This window comes from Phaethon lepturus, unplaced genomic scaffold (genome assembly GCF_000687285.1).
Source record: "Phaethon lepturus isolate BGI_N335 unplaced genomic scaffold, ASM68728v1 scaffold10290, whole genome shotgun sequence".
NCBI lineage: Eukaryota > Metazoa > Chordata > Aves > Phaethontiformes > Phaethontidae > Phaethon > Phaethon lepturus.
Window position 1 is genome coordinate 84453 of NW_010511175.1, and position 18205 is coordinate 102657.

The 18205-nt window shown below is 37.0% G+C and overlaps 1 protein-coding gene across 1 annotated transcript in view; it reads right to left on the reverse strand.

Moving 5' to 3' along the window:
* The window catches only part of LOC104617677 (thyroid receptor-interacting protein 11-like), a gene marked incomplete at its 5' end in the record, with an annotated part of 34632 nt that overhangs the window by 1699 nt on the left and 14728 nt on the right, over window positions 1-18205 (reverse strand). Inside the window, 9 exon segments of the mRNA XM_010283058.1 lie at window positions 1154-1301; window positions 3241-3355; window positions 4163-4244; window positions 10234-10333; window positions 10676-10779; window positions 12974-13137; window positions 14705-14898; window positions 15112-15252; window positions 18064-18205. The exon segment at window positions 18064-18205 is cut by the window's right edge and continues 11 nt beyond it. Coding sequence (XP_010281360.1) covers window positions 1154-1301; window positions 3241-3355; window positions 4163-4244; window positions 10234-10333; window positions 10676-10779; window positions 12974-13137; window positions 14705-14898; window positions 15112-15252; window positions 18064-18205 — 1190 coding nt within the window.

Below are 18205 nucleotides of genomic sequence, written 5' to 3' on the forward strand. Positions count from 1 at the left end.
AAACTGCTACCATATGGTTTATTTCTAGGAACAAAAACTTAAAGCACCCAAACAATTAAAGGGAGATATATAATGGCTGTCTAGCTTTACAAGGCAGCAATTTAGTTCCTGAATGGATAAAAGGACCAAGAATTTAGTTCATCCACACGAGGAAATTGTTTGTTTTTTTTTTTCCCCAAATAAAGTAATTACTTTACCCATTATATATAATTATATATATTACTGTTATAATACAAGGAAGAAGAGTAAAAAGAATATTAAACTTAATTTAGGTTTATTAAAAAAATAAATACTGCTTTCAGAGATAAGTTGGTATTTCACAGTAGACATTTATACTGTGTAACATCCAACTACTTAAGGCAAATTGAAAGAGGTTTTTTAGCATATCTATCTCTGTAGATATATATAATACATAGGTTTTTGGGTTGGTGCTTTTTTTTTCAGTTTACAGTTAAAAGTGTCAATCAAAACGAGCATCTGCAAATTAGAAGGACTGTATTAAGTGAAGTCTTAAATGCACATAAAAATGTAAGTACAAACTGGATCAGTTAGACTAAAGATTTGGATGTTACATTACTTAGACAAAAGCGCACCAATTTCAACATGCGTAATATAAGCATAAATGTTCTCTGCCTTAGAAAAACCAAAGTTAACACTCATGCATGGCTTACTGAGATTTCAAATCAGGCCATGTACTTAACTGATTTTATTTCAGCCCTCTCTGAGCAACCAGGTTCTACATACCAGAGAGGCACTACAGGCTTGGTATTACTTGCATCCTTCACTCAGTGAGACCCAAGCTGATCAACAGGGATGCTGCAAATCAGGACTGGGTTCACTGATAAGCCATATGAAGTTGTCTGCACAGCATCAGTTTGGCTTTAACAGTAGTGTTAAAGTCTTTCCGTATCAAAGGGAATTTGGTCCCTCTAATCTTCCATATTGAGATTTTAGGAAGCAGGGTATAGAAGCAGTGGGAAGGAGAGGTGGGAGAAAGAGAAAAAAAAGAAATGAGAAAGTAGGAAATTGGAGGGAGAAATCAAATTCATAGTTCACAAGTGAGGAAGCACAGAATCATTTAAATCCCCTTGAAAATTCTACCTTTTGTTATTTATGTTCTCTGTAAAGATTCAAATTTTCCTTCAAATGTTACCTTGCATTTGACTGTTGGATGGAGTACTGCTAGTTTTACCAGTTCCTGCTGCTCCTAAAGGTTTCATATCATGAACAGAGAGTTTGGGTGGAGGAAGGCTTGGGCAAGATTCTGTTTCAAGGAATTTCACAAACAATTCTGAAAAAGACTAAAAAAGGCTACCAGTTACTCTGTTGAAAAGTATGTGAGTTAAAAATACATACATACAAAGCTGTCAACAACCTCCAAAGAATTTTGTACTAGTACTAAGGAGTCCTTACTGAGTGACAGCAGAGTTTATTTTTGAAATACACAGTTTTTTGTCACCTCAGTAAGTGGTATTTATACAGAATTGATAAACTCCAGAGGTAACACACATTCTTCCACCATGGTTCCATTATTAAGTCAATTGTTTCAAGAATCCTGTGCTGCTACTGACATCACAGTATTTCCATGCTCAAGCAAATCACTCCAGAAATACATAAAACTTAAACATTTCTCTTAAAACCCACTGCTTGCTTTATTTGACAAAAAGTCTTGAATAATGGAGGCAAGAAAGTATTGAGTTATCAGCAGCATCACAAGATAAAATTTTGCTTAGTAAAGCCTGTACTATACATACAAAAGCATTTATTTTCCTCTTTTACACCTGTAGTTAATCAGACCACAATCCTCTGGTGGCCTAAGTGCCTGCATTATTTTAGTGGGCAACAAACCCCGATCCCTACGCTTCAAGATCATTTACAGGAATGAATTCTCAATGCGCTTTTCTAGCTCAATGGGCAAAAAAACCAAAGTTAATCCAAAAAGCCCCATCCCTCAGTGCTCTATCCTTGAGTAGTAGACTATTTAGTAGTCTGCAAAATGGAAAGTTCCATAGATTAACTGCTCCCATGGACCACACTATGAGAACTGCTGCTTTACAGTATTTGAAAGCTTAAAATATCAACTTTATATGCTGTATGTAAGAGGCACTAGCTGCAGCAGCTGAGAAAGCTTTTCAAATGAAATTTAAAGGACATATGGGAACACAGTCATCAAAATACAATGTCATGGTCTTCTATACTGTTGAGTATTGCAGAATTCCAGACTCTCACAAGTATTTAACCTCCAGCACTGTCAGTTTGCAAGATAAAGTCCATGCTGTAAGAAGTCAGTGATCCCAGGAACCAGTGGAACAGTAACTGATTTCTGTATTAGCCCAACACTTAGCATCGTATTATTTTCGTCAGTGCCTACATATTTATTTAGTGCAGAAAAAAACCTCATGCCAAAGCAGTTGCACAAAACAAACAAATAACGCAAGATACAGAAGCATCAGTAAATGAAGCTAAATATACTGATGAACCAAACACCAGCATTAATAAGCAACTGCCCCATTTCTTTTGTTCAAACACAGAGAATGCACAATTAATTCTTACACTGTTAAAAATGTTCTGATGAGTTGGCCTCAAAGGTGTACTAGGGACACTCTTTGACCCAGCTGCTCCACCAAGCCAGCCAGTCACCCATCTTGTAACTCCTCTTTGGTCTTCAGATAATAACTAGAAAGTATTAAAAAATAAGTTAGAAAACAAGAAATAAAGCAGCAGATAAAAGAAACTGCAACATTGTGCTCATTATATTTATTCACCATAACTATGTGGGAATCCTACAGATAAATAAAAACTTTATATATATATATATATATAATAAAAACCTTACTCTCTATCTCCCAAAGACTAGCAGTCTAAAATCCTGCTCTTCATTTAAAAATACAAGCCCCACATTCTTCACAATACCTAGTGGTACATATAAAACTGGCTTACTTTTCTGTAACTGCCATATTACAGCTATTATACACAACAGCACAAAGTTAAATCCCTTCTTTTTTCCATCAGCATTCCTCAGCAAAATGAGATCCATTCTATTAAAACAATGTTATCAAAAGTTTCCATTAAGATCAGCATGTCCTGCATAAAAAATGAATTCCTATGAGAGAACAAAATACATTCTTTCCCCAGAAGAAGTGCAAGGACAGTCACATTTAATTTAGCAGCAAGTAATTCTATTTTCAGGTAAGGATACAGAAAATAAAAAAGGAAGTCTAGCTTTCTGCAAAGTATTACCTGATCAAGTTCTTCTTTTTTTATTCCCAAGATACTTCCCATTAACCTTAACACTTCAGGACGTTTATTCTTCGGAGTATGAAAATGTCCAACAAAGAGATTTCTCATCAGGAGCCTGCAGAACAAAGGAAGCTTGTTATACAATCTGCTCTTACGTAACAGTTTATACTGTAATACTGATTCATTTATTCCTCATACTCTTGCCTAGTTTACAATAATCCAAATAAACAAATGTAATACAAGGAACTAAAAGGGTACCTCACCAATTTCCTTCCCCTACAAGTTATAACATTTCTTATACAGTAAGAATCAATTTGGACAGTTTTAAAAATATTTTATGCGGTAAGGTGAAACTGAATCATACATGAGCAAGTTTTGAAGTAAGTACAACCAGGGAAAATGTTTATTATAAGATCTTGACTCAGGAGACCATTTAAACAAATACTTATGTGCAGTCCCAAATCAAGATGTAAGGAAGGGGACAGGGGAACCCATTTGTCTATCCCCGTTTCAGTTCTAATATGTAAATAGAAGAAAAAAAAAGACCAAGGAAGAGAGATTTACACAACATCCAGGTGATGCTAGCTACATGAAAAGGCTTGCTGTTCATACCTTAGACATTATAACAGACGTTCATTAAGAACTTTGATCTCCATTTGCACAGCTCATGCTACTGACGTGCGCTTTTACTTAAGAAACACATCAGTAATCCAAATTGACATACATATTGGTTTTACTAATCAAAATTGCTATTTACAACCACCAAGCAATTGTAAAATGTCAAAATAATCAAAGTATAATTACAAGATCACATACAGAAGCCCAGTTCTGCACTACTCTTGCAACTGTGTTAGTAACATGTCTGTACATTGTGAGGAATAAAACCCAAAAATGTACACCAAGTCTTTCATTAAACACTTACTTGTCCACTTTTCCTTCTGTGCTGTTCATAAGATTCATTAGTTTATTTTGTACATCTTCTAACATTTCTCTTCGGATCTCACCTATAAAATGTTATGTCACAGCAAATAAACAAAAATTGAAACTCTGAAACTTTGTTGCAAAACCTACTAATAATACATACACTTAAAAATAAAAATTATGCTAATATTGTTATGGTGCTTTTTTGAAAACCAAAGCAAAACCAGCTTGACTTTTTATAAAAAAGTGTCAACTTAATAAGTTATTATTATTTGAAATCATAAGCTAAAATTACTGGAACATTACTCAATGCTAAAGTACAGGAACATACAGAAAATAAATCAATTGCAGAAGGTCTGACGAACACTCTGTTCCACCTAGATAATACAGAACAGGAAAGAAACTCTTGATCAAGGTCTATGGTCCCGTGGTGGCAATCTTTTTCATAATCTGACCAAACTGCACGTTGGCATCAGATTTTTTGACCTCAATACTTAACCTCAAATATTTCCTAACCCCAGCTCCTGCATACTCTACTATCAGGTTGCCAAAGCCTTGAAGTACTAAGGAGTTCTCCAGTCTTTCAGGACAATTACCAGCCAGCAGAGCAACACCAGTAACTTGTGGGTCTCTTCTGTTAACCGAAGCAAGCTCTTGAAACAGCATGCTGGGACACACGAATGCATCCTAGAACCAGTGCTGTGCTTCACGATTCAGTGTACTGGCAAGAAAGGCTCTGCAGAGATTTATGCAAGATCCCCCATACTTTTGGGGGGATCTTACAGTGCAGTCAGTTAAAAATGGCAGAGGTGAAATGCCACAGCTACCATGAACCAAAGACAAAACTGAGAGGAAAATGGCAGACACTTTCAGTCAGGCATCATGGCCTGCAAATTAAATGAATAGGCCAGTATTATAAGTTAATTAATATGAGGTTGTCTATGACTATGCTACAAGTCACTACACATTTTCTGCCTTTTTTGCATGCTGATTCCAAGTTCTGATACTGTTCTGTAGTGGCTGCAATGAAATCAGTTCATCTAGGATGTCACAACACCAATAATGACATTCTTGGTCTCCACAGGGGACCCTACTTTTCCTCTCCACAAATCTGAAACCGGAACTATTAGAAGAGTAAGAGAGGAGTTTAGATTCTGTATTTACTAGTGCTGTATCTTGTCAGCTTTCTGAAATTCCTCACCTTAATCAATGACTTGCCTACTATCTACACACTTGAGCCTCATGACATCAGAGTTTAATGAGGGAAATACAAACGTAGTAGTCCATTTCACTAAAAGGAGTCATGGCATGATATTGTTATGTTCACTCTTGCCCAGTAATATTGCAGCACCATCTTCTCTGCAACTCTAAAATTCCATTAACACAAATTACTTGTTAGCTCAAATACAAAATACACCCTATTACCCCAATCATTCTGTGTCAGTAACTCAGGCTTTCTCTGACCTCCCACAAAACTCATAAAAATGAAGCTCATAATAAAGGAAAAATTTCTCCTAGAAGTTTTACTTGCCATAAATATTTTACAATATTCTCATTGTAAGGAAAAAAGGCACAAAGTTTTCTCTTTATAAAAATTCAGATATACTAGAAACTGGGTAAAAGTACCTGGTGTTCAAGTCTACACAAGTTTGTACAAAAAACACATAGTAAAAAGTGCTAGGAAAAACCCCCAACTTATCTCACTCAAATCCCCAAACATAGCATTTAAGAACAGTGGCAGTAAAATGTTCTCAGACAAGAAAACAAGTAATTACAAGGTACAAACAACTCTCAGAAAATAAACTAAAAATAGCTTCACCTCAAGAGAGCAAAAATATAATTTTTTACCAAACTGGGATTCTACAAGATACTACCTTTGAAGCTAAAAAGTCCAAGTCAGTCTTAATCACACAAAAAAGCTTGACAAATATATTATAACATGGATTGTCCACATGACAACCAACTCTATACTACAGTTATATAAGCAGAAATTATGAGCTCTTTCTCCCCTCCCTTTATAAGGTTGAAGGCTTATCTTCAAACCCGATGGAAAAACTGCAGTCAACTTAATTTCCCTATCATTTTAACACTTCTTGTGCTCATGCTAATTAACAGTGCTTCATTTAAAAAACCAAACAAAACCAAACCCACAAAAGAAACACTTTTCTTGTATCTATCTGGTAGTTAATTTCTAAAAAGCCTCAACATCTCTCTAAGAAATGTGACTTTTATAATTTTTTATACCCTCCAAATCATCTGGGATGCATGAAAAACATTCCACTCTAGTTTCCACATGACTTTCAATCTTTAATAAATGCATGCCACAGCTATGTTGACACAACATGGTTCTCAATTAACATCACTAACTACATGAGAACTCATGCAGAATTTTGGTATATATACATCAAAGAGCTAGGATGTGAAATGGATAGAACCTACTATGTCCTGTTCAAATACTCCACATCTTTATATAAACATTTTACTTCACAAATATGAATTTTAGAGAGTACTGAGTAAAACAAACTAACTAATGTCATGCTGGGAAAGTTCTTATTCAACAAACATAAGGATTAAGCTCCTTATTCAAAACAAGTTAAAAAACTCCAAAATTATATATATTATACAACAATATATCTTGTAACAACTACATCCATATGCACCAAAATCCATTCCAATAATGTGACTACTCTTCAGCACTCCTCTCTCTCAAAACACCGGGGAAAGGCACAGGAGAACTCATCCATGGTTTCAAGGTTCAAACTTACTTAAAATCATGCTACTTTGTAAATGTGGTTAAATAGGACCCAATTCTTGAAGGACAACATTTGCAACATAATTATGGAATGATAACAGTTGTAGGAGCTTACATGGAAGTTGGGTTGTTACTTGGTTCTCCACAGAGTAAAAGGGAATTAAAAAAAGTTTAACTACTAATGCCACAAAAAGATAAACAAACAGCATCTTAAAACAAGTTTCAAGTAAATCTCATGCTGTTGCTACTACTCTACAAAGCAAGGCAATCGCGAGTTTCCTTTCCAATTTTTATTCACATGCTGAATTTTAAAACAAATCTATTAATAATTCAAATGAAATTTTACTGTTGTTTTCTATTTTTTCCTGGTAAAAATATTGTATATCAAAGAGGATCAACTTTTAAGGACAGTTACACAGCTACATTCCATCCAGACTGTCTATGCAGCTCCATCATTAAACATATTTTTTAAATGGAATATTTCCTTCTAAAATAGAATCTTACAGTTGAAAAGGACTTAAAACATATACTATGTGAAAAGACCAAATAACAAAAAAAGACCTGAGCCAAAATTCAGCATGGACTGCTGTAAATCAGGCATTTACAGCAGTCTCCAATAATTTGTTAACCATTTATGGTAATCCAGGAAACTGCATCTGGTACATCTTATACTTTTCTATTAAAATCACTTCTCCTGCCAAAAAAATCCATAAAGAAATCCTTCAAAGGATTTGGCCAACAAAACTGTGTCTGGGAATGTATTTGGCCAATTTTCAATAGGACATTATATGTTTTCTCGTGTAAATAGAGAAAATGGAGTGGTCTCTTTTTCGCCAATAAAAATTATGATTTATTCTACAACATTAAAGTGCTGTTTCCTTTACACAACAATCCCTTTTCAATTTTTTTAACAAGTAAATCGCTTGCCAGTACAACATTGCTTGATAAAATACCAAAACTCAGTTTTCTTTCAAAGTTCAAACCCCTTCCGCTTTGATATGCAAAGATTTGCAATCAAAATTAACCAGTAATGAAGAGCTCCCCATTTGAGAGCGCCACATCTGCCTATACCAAAATTAATTTCCACGCAGGGTGTTTGAAACCTTCTGCTGTGAATGTCTGTAGTGAGACAGAGATAGATCAGTCAACTCAAAAAAAAATCAATCAGTATTTAGCTGTACATTCATCTAACGGCTTGAAATTTAATTTGGCGTGTAAAATTCATATGTGAACTCAGGGAGCACTCCTATGATGCCCACTTGGATGTAAAACTGCACGTAGACACAACTAAATTTCAGTAATTACACACTGAATTATATAGTAGAAAAGTTGTAACTTTTTTGTAGACTTCTGGCTGAAATTGTGAAGACTTTCAAATGACTTTTCATAGCAACTATCTCCTCATAAGGAAGTATGTTTTAAGAAAATATTATTTATTTCAAGAGTAAGACAAATTATAATTTAAAAATGAATAGCAATAATTAGTTGTATATGTTCAGAGCAAGAGCTACCACTGTATCCAGCAGAGATGACGCTGCAGGTCTTCCCCCAGCAAACCTTAAAGGCATTAATTCAAAAATTTCTCAGAGACATAGGAAAAAAACCCAGAAAGTAAGAGCTAAGTAATCACAGAGAGCGAGTAAACCTCTGCTCTTCAGTCTCCCTTTTTAGAGCCACTTCAGGGACCAGTCACAAGTTTTCCTCTGATATTAGATTTATCTCATGTGCTCAGTGAAAGCCTAACCATAACAAGATGCTGCAGTAATAGCAAAATATGGCAACCCACAGAAATAAAGAGCGAAAGAGAAAGTAAGACTCAGCTGGGAAAATAGAGAAGGAAAAGACAGATAAGACAACTGTAAAAAAAAAAAAGGAAAAAAAAGAAAAAAGCCCAATATTCCCTCAGCAGTTGGTACCGTTAATAAGTTCGCCCATATCAGAACTGTCAAGCAACTAGACACAAGAGATGTAACTTTCCCTCTTGGCTCAATGAAACATTGCAGACAAAATTACAAGTCAGGGCTGAGATGCAAGTACAGAAATCCAGCAAAATTACTATTAGTCCTAAATCCTGCTTTAGCTAATGCTATGACTCCTTTCTCATGAAAACTAAAATTAATGCAGTAATGAAAAAAAGTGACCTTATGTTACTTATATAGCTATTTTGTCACCTCCAAGACAGTCTCTGAGCTTATAAATCTTACTGATGTTTGATATTCAAACACATTATATAGAAATTACCCTTATTTTTTTCAGTTTGATTAGACTAAATAGCGTAAGGCCATAAAACAGAAATATATTGAAATTATAGCAGTTTTTAGTAAGAGGTTATTCTGCCTTTTTAGGCGTTCCTACAGTTTTAATGCTAAACATGTTTATGAAAGAGAAGGCTATGAATTGTGTAAGAGATACATGTTTTAGTCATGTCAGAAAGAGGGGGGGGGAAAAACCCCACACCCCAAATATTCACAGATTCACAAAATCAAAGAAACATTTATGTTGGAAGGGACCTCTAGACCATCTAGTCGAACCCCTCTGCTGAAGCAGGGTCATCTACAGCAGGTTGTCCTGGACCATGGCCAGCTGGGTTTTGAATATCTCCACGGATGGACATTCCCCATCTCTGGGCAGCCTCTTCCAATGTTTGATCACCCTCACTGTAATTATTCTTCCTTTTCAAAACTGTTTCTTCTAGAAAATTCCTCTACCATCTGGCCAAGTTTTGTCTTCAAATCCAAAATAATGACAATTAAATATTAGACTACTTAATCTGAGAACAATATGAAAGGCATCTTTCTAAATATGTGCAATCAGGAAGCTTATCTGAAGTAAGATCTAAAAAATACAATCTCAAGATGTGTCCAAGTCTTTCCACATAATCTCTTCAGGCAGTCTCACATCTGTGCAAGAGCTGCTCCCTCTACATCTCTTACCAACAGCACACCCTTTCTCTCTACCTCACTGTATTCCTTCATCTATGTCAAATATGGTGGTTAATTACTTTGGAAAATCTGACAACATTTGGTATTTTACGAACTTTTAAAAAAGTCACTTATGGAGCTAAATCAAGGGCTTACAGAGGGAAAAAACCAAACAAAACCAAACCAACTACTACAGGGCTTTCTTTTGAGAAAGATCCCTAACAGAAGGTAAACATACTTTTCCAAATTTGCTTTATAAACAAGGAAGTCCTCAAAAGGTGGCACAAAATTACTTTCCCTCATAGGAAATGAATTTTAGTAAGTTTCTAGGAATACTACATTGTCTCCTCATGTGCTTGGTATGTTTTAAGCAGAGATAAAAAAACCCCATGTACTTACCTTCTTTCTTAAGCTCTTCAATCTGCTCCTCTTTGATATCAAGCTGCTCAGTAAGCCTTGATGCTGCATCCAGTGCAGCATTTGCCTCTCCTAAACTTTCCTGAATAGAGGGCAGGAAAGGGACAAAAAGAGAAGCAGGGGAGTTCACTGTCACAATTACTCTAATACAGCACAGATCAAACATAACAGATGCAGAGACTTCTATCACTTGTTATTTTAAATAACCAGACTATAAACATCCTCAGAAAATGTACTGTCAGCAGAGGCATGCTACTTTGCTCACCTTCTTAGTGCCCGCTCTCTTCCAAGGAAGAGAGAATTTCAATTACATAACTTGATGTATTCTTAGACAATAACACTTAACAGAATAGTTAAAAACAAAAAAATTCAGTCAAGAATTAGCATTCAGTTTCATAGGGTTCAATTTCATTATTCAGCCCACCTGCAGTGAAACAACTTTTTCTTCCAAGTTTTCTGCTTTTTTCCTCCATTCCACAGTCTGTTTTTGATGTTTCTCCAGCTCTGCTGAATACATAGCTTTTTCTTCTAAAGGGTTAAAAATACAAAACAAAACACCTTGATTCATAGAACCATAGAATAGTTTTGGGTTGGAAGGGACCTTTAAAGGTCATCTAGTCCAACCCCTCTGCAATGAGCAGCAACATCTTCCAACTAGAGCAGGTTGCTCAGAGCCCCATCCAAACTGACCTGGAATGTTGCCAGGCATGGGGCATCTACCACATCTCTGGGCAACCTGAGCCAGGGTTTCACCACCCTCACTGGGAAGAATTTCTTCCTTCTATCTAGTCAAAATCTGCCCTCTTTTAGTTTAAAACCATTACCCCTTGTCCTATTGCAACAGGCCCTGCTAAAAAGTCTGTCCCCATTTTTCTCAGAAGCCCCTTTTAAGTACTGGCAGGCTGCAATAAGGTCTCCCTGGAGCCTTCTCTCTTTTCCAGGCTGAACAACCCCAACTCTCTCAGCCTGTCGTCATCGGACATGTCCCGCCCCTCTGATTATTTTGGCGACCCTCCTCTGGACCCTCTCCAACAGGTCCATGTCTCTCCTGTGCTGAGGGCTCCAGCGCTGGATGCAGTACTGCAGGTGGGGTCTCGCCAGAGCAGAGTGGAGGGGCAGAATCACCTCCCTCGACCTGCTGGCCACGCTGCTTTGGATACAACCCAGGATACAGTTGGCCTTCTGGACTGTGAGCAAACATAGTCAGCTTAGGTCCAGCTATTCATCCACCAATACCCCCAAGTCCTGGTCAGCAGGGCTGCTCTCAATCCCTTCATCTCCCAGCCTGTACTGGTACTGATACCAGGGGTTGCCCCAACCCAGGTGCAGGACCCTGCCCTTGGCCTTGTTGAACCTCAGGGAGGTTCACATGGGCCCATTCCTCAAGTTTGTCCAGGTCCTGCTGGATGGCATCCCAAACTTCATGGGCATGTCAACTGCACCACTCAGCTTGATGTCATCTGAAAACTTGCTGAGGGTGCACTTGGTCTCATCTATGTCACTGATGAAGATATCAAACAGTACTGGTCCCAGTATGGGCCCCTGAAGGACACCACTCGTCACCGATCTCCATCTGGATGTTGACCTGTTGACAACTACTCTCTGGATGCAACCATCCAACCAATTCCTCACCCACCAAACAGCCCACCCATCAAATCTATCTCTCTCCAATTTAGAGAGAGGGATGCTGTGGGGGACCATGTCAAAGGCATTACAGAAGTCCAGATAGATGACATCAGTAGCTTCTCCCTTTTCTGCTGATATGGTCACTCCACCATTAAAGGCGACTAGGTTGGTCAGGCAGGACTTTGGTGAAGCCATGCCGGCTGTCTCAAATCATCTCCCTGTCCTCCATGTGCCTTAGCATAGTTTCTAGGAGGATCTGTTCCATGATCTTCCCAGGCACAGAGGTGAGATTGACAGATCAGTAGTTCCCAGGGTCCTCCTTACTACCTTTTTTAAAAATGGGTGAAAGGTTTTCCTTTTTCTAGTCTCCGGGGCTTTCACCTGACTGCCAGGACTTTTCAAATATCATGGAGAGCAGCTTCACAACTACATCAGCTAATTCCCTCAGGACTCTGGGATGCATTTTGTCAGGTCCCATAGATTTATGTACGTTCAGGTTCCTCAGGTGGTCTCGAATTTGATCTTCTTTAATAGTGGGAGGGACTTTGCTCCTCCAGTTCCCCATCTTGCAGTCCATGCACTTAAGAGGTATGGGAAGTGAGGTTGCCAGTGAAGACTGAGGCAAACAAGTCACTGAATACCTCAGCCTTCTCGTCTGTTGTTACCAGTCTGACAGTCTTGCTCATTGGGGCAGGGTATGCTTTCTTTGATCTTCCTTTTCTGGCTGACATACCTATAGCATCCCTTGTTGTTCTTCTCATCCCTTACCAAGTTCAGCTCCAGCCATGCCTTGGCCTTCCTGACCCCATTGCTACACAACACAACATGTAACTCTTTTTGGGATACGCAATTGCAAAACCTCAGCATTATCAGATCTGGTCTTCATGAGGTAGAGGTGGAATTCAAATTTCATAAATGGGATATTGACCATCAGTTTTCACAGGGTCAGAATTGTTTTTATAAGTTTTTAAAAAGACAACAAACTCTGAAATTCAAAAAGGAAACCAGGTAACTAATATTTAAAAAGCACAAAATATGGTAACTATCCTAGCTGAAAAACACTTGTTGCAAACTCCTGTTTCTTGACAAAACTTACCCTGTTGGAATTGCTCTAGTACCATCTGCAGGTTGGCCAGTGACAATGCATACTGCTTCACTTGATCCTGTGAGATGGTGAGCTGTAGCACAGTTTCATCTCTCTGCTTGGAAACCAGGTTTAATTGCTCTTGCAAAGATTCAACTTGCAGACTAGCTTGATGACTTAATGAAAATAAAATATGTTATTTACGGAGACAATAGCAGAAGTAATCACAGAAAAAATTAACTCCCAGCAAAAATATCCTAACTTTAGTTTTTCAGCGCAACATATAAAAATGGCGGCAAGTTTTTTTTTTCCCCAATTTAGTTTAGTTTTAGTTTTTGGTTTAGTTTTTCAGCTCAACATATAAAAATGGCGGCAATTTTTTTTTTTCCCCTGATTCCTTTAAAAAAACCCAACAGCAAAACAACAAAAAACCTAACAACAGATTTTAAGTAAGTCTGGCAATAAAATTTTGGCAATCATAAAACAACCTGCTTTTGTTTGAAGTGCACTAGAAAAATTAAAAACTCATCTTTGTTGTTCATTATTGTAACAGTATCTACCAAAAAAAGAACCTGTATCTTGCTAATTGTCTGCTTCAGTCACTACATGAATCAATAGGTCTTTCAACCAATTTTTACTTTTAAAGCAATCCTCCAAGAACTCAGTATATTTTGCTTCATACTGACCACTGAACACCCCATTTAACTTCCCTTTATGCAAAAATATTATGAACCTGACTTACTCCTACGCCAGTCTTTTTAGAATGCATCTCAGGTTGTAAATAGGCAGTATTTTTTGAAAGGTATTTGACAAGTCTGATGAAGAATTAAGAACCATTCTGATGAACAGTTTTTATACAACCTTCTCCTGAGTCTTCCACTGTCTCCACACTTTTTTCCACAACAAATTCTGCTCAACTCAGAAATATCTTTGCTGAGAGCATTAAGAGCAGAATCCATCTTTGGCACTTACATATCTTTTTATTAAAATACTTGTTCATTTGGACAACTGTAATAAGATGAAAGAATAATTATTTTGCCCAAAGTAACCAACATGCCTTTAGATAAAACAGTATTAAAACAGCCAAGATAGGCATTGAGTAACTTTAATACTTGGGTTTTCCGTGTTCTGGCTGAAAAATGCGATTATGGCAAGCAAATAAAAAAACACAATTGGCTCTAGCCTCCTGGATTCTGCTACCCATCAGAACTTCAATGCATCTTGCTTTATATGTACATATATATACACACACATGCTAAAAAGAAAAAAGCTCACAGTACTGTGTACTTCCCATGGTACCAGGTATAAAGTAAGGATGCATACTTGTCTCAAAAGCAATTCACAAAAGTACAACAGTCACATCTGTGCATTGAAGTGTGCAAATAAGACTCTTTCAAACTGAATGAAGCCTTGACTTAAAAGTAAGGTGAGTCCATCTTTTTTGATTTGACAGACAACTAAATTGGTGGACTGAGGCCTTTTTGTTGTTTCTAGTTCGAAGCACTGCCAAAGATGTGAGATTTCAATAGTTGCTACTAAATGGACAAATACTTCCTTAAGTTCTCAATAGTAGCCAAGTATATTTCAAAACACCTTCTTGATTAAGAGGAACAAAAGTTTGTATCTTTGTTTTCTAATGTGCTTAGCACATTACAGAACACTGAGTAAAATAATGCCATCGGTACCAGTCTAGCTAACTGATATTTATAGCCAATGTCACTGCTATATAAATTAAAAGACTACCTGGCATTCTCCACTGCAGTAGATGAGGACACAAGCTTTTCTTCCAAAATCAAAACTTTCTTCCTTAGCTTCACCTCTCTGTCTTCTGCAGCTAAAGCTTCTCGCGTGTAGGAGTCTTCCATTTCTAAAAGGTGATTACGTAACCTCTCCAGTTCCTGATTTAAGCGCTGCTCTTTCTCACGCAAATGCTGTATCTGTGTAAAACACACCTCAAGTTGCTCGTACTATCACCTTTCATAAAAACAATTTAAGCAAACATAAAACATGTCCATTGAAGCACACTGCATATGTATCGATTTTAAATGCTTCTTACAAGTTATTCCTACCAAAAATAATCCAGAAAATATTACAGATGCAATTTCTTATTCTTTTTCTTTCTTGCACCTGTAAATTATTTGGTGCTGTACCTCACTCTGCAGGGCACTGCTCTCCATTTGCTTCTGTTTGAGTGCTACCATGACTTGGTCTCTCTCTTGCTGAAAAGTAACAGCCTTGTCTTGCATTGATTTAACTTCATTTAACAGTTGATTCAATTCTCCTGTCTTGCCCTGTTGGAAGACACAAACAAGCATTTCAAATGTGGCAAATAGTTTTACTAAAGCAGACACAGTCTTTTCCCAGAAGAGCGTAAAGACAATATTGATATAACAAGGAAAAGGGTAGGACACTCATGGCCCTACAGCACCGAAAAACAGTCAGGGAAAATACTACTTTGAAGTTATTTCACTCACATGTTACAAGACAAAGTAAAAGTTATTGCTAAAAGACATCATACAGATGCATTGCCCTAATTGACCACTGTGAACAGATACCTACCTATCTTTAGATGAGAGATATACATCATGTACATAGTGTCTCAGACTTGAAAATTTCACTTTTCCCCCAGTGTTTGGAATCTGTTCTCTGTCATACTCATTTATTAGACCATGTACATGTAAAGCATCAGCCAAGGTAGGTCAATTTGTCTGAACTTAGGAAGACTAAACACATGAAGAAATCTTTAACAAACCATAAGGTGACCGCACTCCCAAAGATTAGCCTTCAATGAATCACAGCAATGTCCATCACATTTTCAGATGTCAAACTTCAATGAATAATGTTCCCACTTACATGCAATTTACTACTTTACATTAGCATATAAAGGAGAAGTGTGAGTATGTCAGTTACACAGAATTCACGTGTACATGTGAACGCATTTAGTTATTTGAAACTTTTCAGCATTCTCTTCACCTTTTGTCTCATATGTTGTATTGAAAGCAGTTACTTTTGTTGAGTATGTGGGAGAAAAGTAAATCACCTTTGTTTTTATCACTAATACTTATGAGCTTCAACTATTTGTTTTTATTAATCAAACTGAATATAGTAAAATTCTTTTTGCAGTAGAACCATAAACCTGCAGGCAAATCTTCTCTTTTTATGTTATCTTCTGACACATACACAAAATACAAAACTGTTTGAATACTATTTTTGTAGCTCTCCAGGGTGAACACAAAGAGTGTAACAGGAACTTATCCTATCTGTGCAAGAAAACATCCAGACAGATGTTCCATGCTTGTGAAACTGAAAGCCTAAGCCACCAGTGAGTGAAAGTCTGCAGGCCAAAGACACGGAGAATGCAATACAGAGGATGTCTAGCTAGGCAATGCAGATTTCCACGAGTTCAATAAAACAGAAAGCCAAAATAGTGTGAATTTGTAAAAGTATTATTTTATTTCATATGGGCAAGACTGATGAACATAAGAAGTCCCAATGGTAATTCAAAGTTATTTTTCACAATGTAACTGTACTTTGAGACAATAAAACTTCTCATTGTATAGTATTTCTATGGTACAGGATAGGGAAACCTATACTATGAGCAAACAGAGCTAAACAACTGTCCTAAGTCAAAACAAACAAACAAAAAATTCCCAGTTTTTCCACATATATTATGTCAAAATTAAGACTTCCAACTGATAAAGGCACATATTGTGAAATGTAATTAATATTTTGCTTTTCCAAATACATTACATTGCAGATTTAGTTGGTAGTTTGAAAATGCTTCAAAAAGATGTGACGGTGGCAAGACACTGGAAGAAGCTGCCCAGAGAAGTTGTAGAGGCCCCATCCCTGGAAGTGTTCAAGGCCAAGATAGATGAGGCTTTGAGCAACCTGATCTAGTGGAAGGTATCCCTGCCCATGGCAGGTGGTTGGAACTAGATGATTTTTAATGTTCCTTTCAAACCAAACCATTCTATGATATTTTTGTTTTACTGATAGCAGGGAAAAAAAAAAAATAATGACAGGTTACTTAGCAATGGTTTGCATAAATACCACTGTCTGACAATGGGCAATGCTCGTAACTTTGGAAAAGGGAAACAGATGCTAAAGGCAAGAGAGAATAAGAACAGTATGCATGGAGGGAGACAACTGTAAGAAAAGATTGATGGTGACCAGAACCACCAAGGCAAAGAGAATGGTGACCTGGACAGTACAGAGGAAAAACAGAATTATCTGTTTGGAGTTAATTACCAGAAAAGACTACCCACTAGGACACGCTCCCTTTCAGAGCCTACAAAGAAAACCAAAAATATCTACATCCTGGAGTTCTGGTGTCAAGTGTTTGTCGCAACTACAGGAAGACTTCTGCACTGCATTTAATGCCTATTTCTCAAAGGGAAATGCCAATTCACACATTACTTCATTAACGCCAGCAGCAGCAGTTCATAAAACATGCTGCTGACCTGTGTTTCAATGATGCCATAATTCTTCGCTCTTTTAAAAAAGATTCTTCTTTTACATAAGTGATAATTAGTAAGCCACTTTTCTCTGAACATTGCTTTGAAAAAAGTATCAATTATTCATATGTCAATTTGTTAATTTAGCTTGTCCAATTTTTTTTTTTTTTTTTTTTAGTGGTGTTTCTCCAGCCATGAAAGCAAGATACATAAACCCATTCATCTCACAGGGATGTTGTGAAGCAATCACATTTGGGTGACAAACACTAGAGGAAAGCATATTGGAAAATTAGTCCTGCTGGCCAACTCTGCAGAAGTTTGAGCACTATACACTAAAAAGAATAAAGTGCACTTAATGAACAACAGGGCCAAAGCAAAATACTAATCAGCTGTTCAGTAAATGATCCATTTCCAAATAAATGAAAAATTTAATTTATGGCTGCACAATTAACACGTAACATTGTAACCCACTCACCTGCTGACTTTTAATTTCTTAACTTTGCAGGGGGAGGATTTTTGTTGTAGTGTAATGCAGTAAAGTGTCACAAATGGATTTCAGGCAAACACTTGATGGCTACATATACACAAAAATGCATTACCATGTGACTAATTTTAAAAGATATTCACAAATATGAATGTACATACCTGTTCTTTTTCTTTCAACAGCTTCTCAAAAGCAAGAGCTTTCTCCTTCATTGAGTGAGACTCAAACTCTTTCTCTTTCAGCATCATTGAAAATTGCATATTAGTTTCCTGAAGTGCTCGGAATTCTGTTTCTTTTTCCCTA